This window comes from Colius striatus, chromosome 18 (genome assembly GCF_028858725.1).
Source record: "Colius striatus isolate bColStr4 chromosome 18, bColStr4.1.hap1, whole genome shotgun sequence".
Taxonomy (NCBI): Eukaryota; Metazoa; Chordata; class Aves; order Coliiformes; family Coliidae; genus Colius; species Colius striatus.
In genome coordinates, this window is record NC_084776.1 from 6,868,742 (window position 1) to 6,879,419 (window position 10,678).

At 49.9% G+C, this 10,678-nt stretch overlaps 1 protein-coding gene across 1 annotated transcript; it reads left to right on the top strand.

The window, feature by feature from the left end:
• Positions 1-510: 510 nt before the first annotated feature.
• On the top strand, positions 511-10,342 carry SLC16A5 (solute carrier family 16 member 5). Its single transcript, XM_010199123.2, has 5 exons — positions 511-608; positions 1,127-1,763; positions 4,897-5,040; positions 6,001-6,867; positions 8,401-10,342. The coding sequence occupies exons 2-5, from the start codon at positions 1,544-1,546 to the stop codon at positions 8,640-8,642; spliced, it is 1,473 nt and encodes a 490-aa protein (XP_010197425.2). The 5' UTR covers positions 511-608; positions 1,127-1,543; the 3' UTR covers positions 8,643-10,342.
• The last annotated feature ends 336 nt before the right edge of the window (positions 10,343-10,678 follow it).

The following is a 10,678-nucleotide window of genomic DNA, read 5'->3' on the forward strand; positions in this document are numbered from 1 at the left end:
AAGGGCATTCTGCAGCCAGGGAAGGGAGGTGGACAAAAGACCCACAAAAGTGGGTCTGTAGCCTCAATGGAGAACCCTCCCCAGTAAGCAGACACACAGGGAGTCGTGAGGGGAGCCAGAAATCTGCTGGACAGCCTCTGGACCAGGACAGGGCAGCTGGGGGCAGACAGGAGCTGTGCTCTGTGCTTCTGCCTTTTTTTACGCAGGTTTGCTGTTGCTGGGGAGAGGTTTCAGGCTGTCCTCCAGCTAATTCACACCACAGAGACAAGCACTTGAATCAGATGCATTATCTGCAGCCCAGCCAAACTGGACAAAGGATTAAAGTGTGCTGAGCACCATGGCCGTGATTTGCATCTCAGAGCCCCTTCCCATGGGGCCTCCTCTGCTCCCAGCCTGTTTGTTTTTTTCCTTCTGGCTGGGAGCCAGCCAGCATAAGAGCCCTGTTTACAGAAGTGATGCCTAGGTTAATATTGCAAAAGACTTCATCAAAGCTTTCAGTGGCCACTGAAGCAGAAGCACCCAACGTGTGGGCCGTGAGCTGCGCACACAGGGGATGAGCCACCCACGCTCGCTGCCCTTCCTGGGACCCAGCCTGCTCTCAGCCTGAGGTATGAATCCATCTACCACCCTGGCATATGGGAAATAATGAGCAAAAATGAAACTGGGATTCGTTCTTTTAAAGCCTCCCACGAAACCTGGATGTAGCTGTTGTTTTAGGGGAAAGCCAGGATTGGAGTGCTAAATGAATCCTGCGCTGTGCAGGGACCTGATGGGCACTGTCTGTGAGTTCATCCAGCTGCAGGAGGTGTTGGGCTTTAATGCCTGTTTATTCATGTGGAGAGGATGGGGAATGCTGCTGCTGTACATTTCCTGCTGGCAGGCTCAAAGAGATCAGAGCTGGGATCTCTCAGATGCAGCTCTAGGTGTAAGCAGAGGTAAAGCCAAAGCCTGTCTGCAGTCGCTGCAGCCGGATCAATTAACGGTTTAACGATGCTTTTTCAGCACTTGCAGTTGAGAGGAAGGTGCAGTTTCCCTGCAAGGCTGGCAGCCAGCTCTGCTGTGACATGCATGCTTTATGTGTTTCTATTTTCCTTGGCATTTGCAGAGCATTTCCTTCTCTTCTCAGCACGAGGACCGAGTGACCTTAGCAATTGCCAGCAAGGGGACTCCATATGATGAAAGCAGGTGAAAGGGAAAATAAGGGCGGGCCGTAGGTAAAGGCCAATTCATACCTTGGAGGAGGTGTGGTCCTGTGCTGTACCTGGCTGTGGCCACAGCCTTGTGAAATATAAAAGGGAAAGGCAGTTGTTTCTCCAGCAATCTGTTGCCAGGATCCTGCAGTGAGAAGGAAGGGAGGTGCTAGAAGAAATGCAGAGTAAGAAGTCTACAGTGTCAGCTGCAAAAGGTGTGAGCAACACGGGCACCTCTGAGCCTTGGGAACACCATCAGCTCCTCTCTGGAGGTCCCTCCGCCAGGCTGAGGGCTGCATGGTAGCTGCACTCCCTTCCCCAGCAACCTGGCTTAGGAGGAGGAAGAAGCCATCATGTCCCAGGGAAGAGCAGCAGGACGCAAAGCTGCCGAGCCCCAGGACAGGGGCTGGGCGTGGATGGTGCTGCTGGCTGCGGTGCTGCTGCAGGGGATGACCCTGGGCTTCCCCTCCTGCATCGGGGTCTTCTTCACCGACCTCCAGCACGAGTTCCAGGCCAGCAACAGCGAGACGTCGTGGTTCCCCTCCATCATGGTGGCCACGCTGCACGGAGGCGGTAAGTGATGGCGTGGGGAACGTCCCCTGTTGTGGCTGCTGAGGGGCTGCAGCGAGCCTGGCTTCATAGAATCATAGAACCATGGCATCACAGAACCATAGAGTCATGGAATGGGGGGTGGAAGGGCCCTGCAGAGCTCATCCAGCCCCACTAAAGCAGGTTCCCCTCGAGCAGGGGGCACAGGAACGTGTCCAGGTGGGTTTGGAAACCTCCCGAGGAGACAGAATGTAAAGATTGAAACATGTGTTTAAGGCAGAGGGTGGAAGGGACTGGGAGGCCAGAGCAGACTGGGCTGGTTGGTAGCACACAGCATCCCTCAGCCACTTTGGTCCATGCCTTCACGGTCCAAAGCCAAGTCTCCACACACACACCAAGCTCCCTTTTGCCGAGCTGAAAGACAACCGAGACCCTTGATGAAAGGAGGTGAAGCCCTGTCTCAGCTCAGCTTCTCCAGACCAGTGAGAACTTCATTCTTTCCCCCAGCAGTTCTTGGAATAAGCTGGCAGCAGCACTTGGAGCTCGAGTACTTTCCTGAGTCATCTTCTGTCCACGAGAACACATCTCCCTCCACGTGCCACACAACAGCCATGTTCTTTGTGGCTGAAAAGATGCCAAAAGCCAACTGCTCCGAGCTGCCAGCTGAGGCAGGGCCTTAAAAGCAGCTCCTTGGGCGGTGGCAGTGAGTGCACACCCAAGCAGGCACGGGGCTGGACGTGAGCAGAGCTGGATTAAGGTAGAATGTGGGTCAGGCAGCACCCTCCAGGTGAAGGGGGGTGGAAGGAGGGTTGTGCCTTGTGGAGAGTGGAGTGAATCACTGGTTTTCCTCCCAAAGACAATGTGGGAGCTGCACGGGGCAAGACCCTCAGACTCCACAGCCAGATGGATGCTTCTGCACGGAGGAGAAAATGGAATCACCGTCAGCTCGAGGACTTGGCAGTGAGAGGGCTGCGGGGCTGCCAACCCCTCAACGTGCAGCTCCCACCCCTCTGACAAACAGACTCCCCAAACTCCACCTTGGCAAAAGCAGCAAATTGCAGAGTGCCACCCACGTACCTGAGCTGCTCCCTGAGCTCACAGCTGTCCCCTTCCAACACTACTGAAAGGTGACACTCCAGGATGAAGGAACCAAACCGCAGGACCCTGAGTCATGCTGATGTGAAGGCTGGGGCAGGTTGAGTCTCTCCTAAGCAGGTCTTGGCTGACAGCCACATGACATGGGAGAGAGAGTTTGCACCTTAGCAGAAGCGGTTGGGGCCAAAATTGCAAGATGTAGCTGGAAAGAGACCTTAGGAGAAGCAATTACAGGAGGAATTATCACTGAAGGTCAGCAGAAATAGAGCAGTGTCCCTCAGGCTTTGAACTTGGAAGCTGCTGGGTGTTCCCTGTACTGCCTTCCATCCCCTCTGGCCCTGCTGTGGTGAGTGGGAAGCAGCCACGTGGGACCTGGTGGCTCTGGGAAATGGTCTTCGGAGCAGCTCAGTCCCCACATGCCCAGGAAGGACGGGTCTGGCAGAACTCACAAGAACATATCAGCTCTCCTACCTTCTTTAATGAAGTAATTGTTTTGTAGGGGGCTGGAACCACAGAAAAGGCAATATAAAGGCAGCCAATAGACAGATCCAAAAGTTATAAATCAGACAAGGAAAGAATCACCTCATGTTAATGATATTCACCAACAGAACTTGTCAGGCCATAGCCAGGGAATTACAAGAGAATTGCTCCTTTGCTTGCCAGTTCTGTCTCCTATTGCAGGCTCTCAAAGCAGAGGAGCACTTGTTCCTGAACCCCAATAGCATAAGGCAGGAGTAACACAAGCATAAGCCAGGAAGAGAAAAGAAACAGTGGAAAACCAGAGATAAAAGACTCTCTCAGGCCAAGCAATGTGGCTTTTGCCATCGCTTCTGACCTCCTCTGCAGCGGGGCAGGCTCTGATTCAGGTCCTCCAGTCACATCCATCACCATCACTTTTCCAAAGCTCCATTCTGCTATGCCACCAGTAGCTCTTACAGGTGCTTCTCTCTTTTCTTCTCTCTTGTTCTCTTTAATTCAGAGGAACTGAAGGGGAAAATAGAAAATCTTTGTTGCACAAATTGAGGAATGGACCAGAGCAGAGCTCTGAGAGAGGTCAGTGCAGCGAGAAGGTCCCACACAGAGCAAAGCTCAGCTGAGCAGAGCTGTGGAAGGAAACAGGGAAGGGCACAGCGAAAACAATAGCTCAGAGCTCAGGAAACCAAACATTTCCCATTGCCCATGCAATGTTCCCAGGGAAAAACAATTAACCATTATTTCAAGAGTCACTTGAGAGACCTCAGGGTCCTGTGGCCTCTGCAAAAGGGGAGGCTTTGCTCCTTGGGATTCATGCACACCTACCTGCCCACACTCATACAAACACAGCACTTCTGATGGGCTGATTTTTGCAAATGAAAGCACAAAGAGAGCCCCAGGCAAATGAGGAATAATGTCTGAAACCTGGAAAGCAACTCAGCAGGAGCAAATAATGAAAAAGCTTTATGATTTTTTTAAGGCCAATCTCATTATTTCCGAGCGTTCAGTTTATGACTTCTGGCTCCTTGGGTTGGTTAAGCAGCACTACCTTAATGTCTTCAGCAGGAGGGAAAATAATCCAGTCACCAGTTTGCTGAACACTTTGTCAAAGGCCAGTTGAAGTCTGAGGGGAAAATCTCCAAAGCAGATCAAAATACAGACAGCTGCACCCCTGATTTTAATAGTGTTCCACCCTTCCCTTGGCTGTGTGGGTTTCATTTCCACCCAGACCTTGATTTAGGTCACAAATGTGCCACAGGTTCTTCTCCCTGCACCAATGAGCTCCTCGTTCTGAAGCTTCCAGTCGTTTTGTGTTTGCTGATATAAGGGGGGAGAAGGGGGGGAAAGAAAGAATGGAACCTGGAAAACTTTGAGGCTCCTCAAAGGAACAGGAAAAGAAACTGTGTGGATGAGGTTCCCCCCTCAGCCTTTTCTTCTCCAGGTTGAACAGCCCCAGGTCCCACAGCCTTTCATCCTCAGAAGGGTTCCAGCCTCAAGATTATCTTGGTAGCCCTGATGCAGCACTCCAGCAGGTACAAAGTACTTCTTTCCTTCCCTAACTGCTTCCGTTCTGCTTCTTCGCTTGCAGGGCCCCTCTGCAGCATCCTGGTGAAGCGCTTTGGCTGCAGGTTTGCTGTGATGCTGGGAGGCCTGCTCAGTGGGGTGGGCATGGTGGCCAGCTCCTTCTGCAAGTCCATCAGGCAGCTTTACCTAACAGCTGGCCTCATCACTGGTAAGTACCCCAGACTGCAGGAGAACCCAGCTGCCTCGCTTGACAGAGGGGAAATGGTGAGAGGCCCAACTAAGTGCTCACGTTTTTCCATCGGTCTGTGAAACGGGATCAATCAAAAGCCCCAGAGCACAGGAGGAATCACAGAGCAGCTGGACTTGCCCTTCACACCCCTTTAACACACATTTCATCCAGCCAAGCTCTCTGGAAAGTGCCTGTCTCTGGAAAAAGGTCTCCAGAGGGAGAAACAGAGAGCAAAGATGTCTGTTCCTTTCGTAGCTTCTCGGCCTTTTGTCTTTGAAGAATGGAGGGTTTTTTTCCCTCAATCTTGGAACACAATGTGTTGGGACAACATCCTTCCCAAGCTCCCTGGGCTTGTATTTCACCACTCCCAACCTGGGGAAATGTGGAGATATCTTTTTTCCTAACAGAAGAACGTGTTGGTTTTGAACAGAAATAACAGATGGGAACTTTTCCTTTCCAAATATTTCTCCTGTGTGACTGTTGTTCAACTCTTGCTCTTTTCCAACACAGAGAAATTAATTTCCTCAGCCAGGTCACTTTGGAACCCATCCTGTCATATCTTGCAAGCTCAGCTGTGTCCAGTGCATAGAGAGAAAAAACAAGTAACTCCCTGAACCCTGATGAAAGTGTCACGGTGTGCTAAGAACCAAGTTTTTAACCGACCATGCCAGAACAATTGTGAAAGTGGCAGTTTGCCCCAGACTGATGACAGCTTAGATGGGTGTATTTAGTGTGCTCAAGTACATAGGTAGTTTAATTTACACACAACATCCCACTTCATCCCTTGTGTGAAGTTTCTGAGTGGGGGTGGTGCAGCTTGATAGGTGAGGAAATGAGTGGCAGATGAAGCCATCTGGGGGTACACCTTGGATTTGGGCTCTTTCCACTCTTTAAAGAGGGATCAAGTGCTGTCACTTTCTCTTTTCTTCTTACCCACAGGGCTGGGATCCTGCTTCAGCTTCCAGGCAGGAGTGACCGCGCTGGGCTACTACTTTGTGAGGTGGCGAACGCTGGCCAACGCCATGGCATCCACCGGCGTCTCGCTGGGCTTCACGCTGTGGCCGCTGCTTTCCCAACACCTGCTGGATGAAATGGGCTGGAGAAACACTTTTCTGATCTTTGGAGGAATCCTTTTGAACTGTTGCGTTTGTGGAGCCATCATGAGACCAGTTCAGCTCGCATCAGGGTCACTCCTGCAACCGCCCAAGCCTGGAGAGGAGCCGGGGGGAAGAGCAGAGGAGGCGCAGCTGCCCAACGGAGCGTCTCCTCCCCACGCTGAGCTCCGCGAGCACACCCAGAGGACAGCGTGCTGCCAGATGCTGCGGGAGTACCTGGCTTTCGACATCTTCTGTCAAAACAAACGTTACCAGATTTACACAGTTGGGGTGGCCTGGATGATGATGGGGTTTGCTTTACCCCACGTCTACCTCGTGCCTTACGCCATCCAGAACGGGGTGGAGGAGCGGCGGGCAGCCCTCCTCATCTCCGTCATCGGCATCATCAACATCCTCATCCGGCCTTTCACGGGGCTGCTCTCGGGACACAGAGTCTTCACGGGGAGACGCATCTACCTGTTCAACCTGGCCGTGCTCCTCTGCGGGCTCAGCAACTTCATCTGTGTCGTTTCAGCCCGGTTCAGCGTGCTCATCCTCTACTGCGTCATCTTCAGCGTGGCCATGAGCGGCATCGGGGCGCTCACCTTCCAGGTGCTGATGGATGTGGTGGAGATGGAGAGGTTCTCCAGTGCTCTGGGGCTCTTCACCATCGTGGAGAGCTTCACTCTCCTCATCGGGCCCCCTCTCACAGGTGAGAGAAGCCATTAAAGCAGGCTGGGGGGTAGGCAGAGGGGAGGGAAGAGGGTTGTTTAGACACTGGTGACAAGCGTTTGGGAGCATAAAGAAGAGGAATAGGGGAGTTTGTGAACCCAGGCAGGGAGGTGTGTTATGGAAAGGGAGCAATTTAAAAGGGAGAGTCAGAGAAGAATGATCATCCCCTCTTCTCAGCTGAAGGAAGGTCATTTCTGCATCTGCCCAAGCACCACTGCAGCACCAGCAGGCTCAGTAAGTTACCCACTCTGGCGGGGGGGGGAGTGATGGGAGCTTCTGTGCAGTGAGTGGCACAGAGACACAGAGAGGAATTACTGCACTAGGATCTTGCCACCTTTGAATTCTTTCACTGCTTTGCCAGTTTGATCTGTTTCATCTGTGAAGTCTCAAGGAATTGCAAACATGCCTTTAAACAAATTAGCAGTGATCAGTGTTATTACCAGCCCCATGTTATTCAAAAGCTTCCGTTCACTCTTCTGAGTTCAAGGGTGTATCATTTTTCTCTGGAGACAAGAAAGGAACTAGTTATGACTCCCAATCCAATAAATCATTCACAGATTTCACAGTTCACTCCAAGTGCCACTAAATGACCTCTCCAAGACACACCTGCTCCTGCACTACAGCAGCACCTTCCAAAGACTAACAGAGAGAAATGTGAACCTGAGTGTGAATCCTCAGTTCAGGCTTCAGTTCACTTCCCCAGACAATGAATTGTGTGTTGTTCAGCAGGGAAATAATGTCTGTCCAAGAATGGGAGGACAACAAACACTGTATTTCATGGTATTCCCTGGCATTAGTTTCTCCAAGTGTAAGAAGGTCTCTCCTAGTCCTAAAGTGTGCTGGAGTGCACCATGTAAAGAAACATCACCAGTCTGTACTGAAGAATACAAGCAAACAAACATGATTCCAGGATTTCCATAGAAATAAGCAGCCTATAGAAGGCATCATATATTTAACTTAAGTATCACCTTTCCATCTCTACCATTAAACCACTTGTTTGATGTATCACACCTCTTAAATGGTTTATACTGAGGGCACTTGATGTTAGTTGCTACACTTGCTTTTCTTCTCCCTGATTACACTGCTAGAGACAAGTTTCCAGATTAGAGACACTACTGTTGTTTTGTGAGAGATTTCTCTATTTGTTCTGTTTTCTGACCTAGGATGTAGCAGGGTCACTCATTCCAAACTCCAGTGAGTGGCAGTGGCACAGGAATCCTCTGCTGAGTAAACAAAATGAATCAGCAGGTTGGGGACAAGTCACAGTTTCCTTTCTTTCCTGATTTCTCTGTGTATTGAGAAACATTTCATACAAAAGCAGAGACATCACCTGCGTGGTGACTAAAAAATGCCCCAGACAGCCTCTAGAGAAGAGAACTTGAGTCATCTGTGAATGCTTATCTTTTGTATATGGCAGGTTGCTGAGTGATTGGGGTTTGACATTTACACCCATCTCACCCAGTTGCCTTTAGGATGCATCTTCTCTTTGACTAAGCTGTGGCTTCTACTTCAGGTATCCTGGTAGACATAACTGGTGATTTCCACTACGTGTTCTACACCTCCAGCTTCTTGCTGCTGTCAGCTGCCTTATTCATGGGGCTCAGCTTCTGCGCCCTGGATAAAAAAGACAAAGTGAAAGAGGCTTCAAAAGTACCTTTGGACAATGTCTCCAGATGCCAATATAACGAAGTGACAACTGAACCACAGACTGAAAGTCAGCCTCCTCCAGCAGTTGTGTATGTCACAAGCATATGAGAGAAAAGAAGAAGACAAGAGGAACACAGACAATGTTGTGGTGTGTACAAAGCTACCCAAGGGCTGGCACTCATGGCAGATGAGAAAATCCTCTGCTTCCCACAACTGTCGTCATCCTTCTGCCCTGCACTTCCACTCCATGGGGCTACCTCAGACCCCATGTGAGGGATCCAGACCATGGGCTGAGCCCAGAACCCAGCACCAGCCAAAAAGGCTGCAGGACAGAGAGCGCTGTGCTTTCCCAAAGCAAACCGAGAGGGAACAGCCACAGTGACAGTGCTGAGAGACAAAAGCCACCTCAGCCCAACTGGGTTAAGCCAGTGCCTTGCAGAAGTCACTGGAATCTCACAGACACATTTCAGCTGGTAGGGCAGGACACAGCATATTAAAACAACCCCCATATTATGAACAGTTGCAGCCCTTTCATAAAGGAGTTTTATTGCCTCGTCTGAATATGCAATTTTGGTGCAGGCTTGTGTGAAGTTTCCATTGCTTCCCATGTTGGGGGTGGCAAGACACACATTTTCCACAGGATACCTGTTGTTATACTTTCCCACATCTCTAACTATTATATGCAGGCTGCTGCATGGGTTGCAGAACTCAGCCAAGTCTCTACTAAGACGAAATACTTTCTCCTGTGAGGTGTACACACGAGTTCTTTGTGCCAAGGACACTTTCAAAGCCTCAAAGGTTCAACTCCAGAGCATCAAAATGACCCCCCCCCAAAAAAACCTTAGAGAACCTGCTTTGTATAACCAGTGATGTCTCAAGTTTGTGGCTTGTGGAAATACACAGCCTTCACTGGGACCCATTTTTGCAGGGGAGTGGGCAGCAAAGGTGTTACTAAACCTAAGAATAAGTGTGTGCACCCCTATCAAGGGCCAAATCGAAAGCCACTCTAGTTCTCTCTTGTGTAAATTAATTTAGCTCTTTAGTCTTAGGCCCTCAGACTTAATTACACCAGCATTCTCCTACAGAGAAGTTTGCACAAGCACACATTTCTTGTAAGCACAAGTACAACGGTCTGTGAGGAAAAGCACACTGATAAAAGTCCATGTTACTGGCTTAAATCTCCACAGAGCCTTGCCTACAAGTGGCTTTTATTGCTGCACTCTTGAGAGTCATACTTGTAAGTATTGCTGCATCAGCCTCTCACCTCCCTCGGCACCAGCCCAGGGTGCAGACTGTTTCTATTCCGTGTCCCTCCTCATCTGACAGATCCACTCCACTGCTGTGCTTTATCTTGGGAACTGTTAGATCCAATTCCTAGCAACAACATCAGGGTTTGCATTGGAACTGTGGGTTCCTCAGACAAAACAAAGAAACCAAGCAAAGAACCCACTGGAAAACTGACTCCAAGGTCTTCAGAGACAACTGTGGCTTCATGGCTGCCTTTTTATCAGCCCTTCAGAAAGGCTCCTGCTCCCACAGCTCAGTACCTTCCTCAGCACTGCTCTAGGATTAGTGAGCTTTGCATTTCCTGATCAAATATATACTTAAGATGACATACATACCTAATCTCTCATCACACGTGTTTATTGACTTGTGTAATGCTTACATGGTCCATAACTAAAAGTAAACAGGGACTGGTGCTTCTCAGCTTGCTGAAACAACTGCTGTACATTCCTAGGGAAGAGATGGGGCTTTCTCCCTCAAAAAGAACCCCAATTAAAAGGGATCAAGTCCCAGATCTCTTCTAGCTATCACAAATAAATCAGCTAAGCAGCTGAACAGGCTGCCATTTCTGATGTGTGTAATTCTTAAAGGTTACACTCTGGTCACTTCCCACATTCCCTTTCTGGTTTCTTCCAGAAATAGGAGGTCATATTGTCTCAAATCCTCCCATTGCTACAAAGGCAGAAGAGGCAAGAGGTAGTGTAGAACCCATCAAAATTTATCACAGGGAAACAAAGGCTGGTTGAAGGCACAACAGAATGCATCTGCTGCATGGAGCCAGCTGCCCTGCCTGCAATGTGTTAGCCCTAGCTGGCTCATCAGCAAGGAAATGTGTAGCCCAATGCATGGTTGCAAGATAC

Bases quoted from the DNA above. Each gene is read 5' to 3' on its own strand.
- SLC16A5 (XM_010199123.2), top strand. From the start codon at position 1,544: ATGTCCCAGGGAAGAGCAGCAGGACGCAAAGCTGCCGAGCCCCAGGAC. The intron at 5,041-6,000 runs GTAAGTACCCCA...TCTTACCCACAG, and splicing joins AACAGCTGGCCTCATCACTG to GGCTGGGATCCTGCTTCAGC. The intron at 6,868-8,400 runs GTGAGAGAAGCC...CTTCTACTTCAG, and splicing joins CATCGGGCCCCCTCTCACAG to GTATCCTGGTAGACATAACT.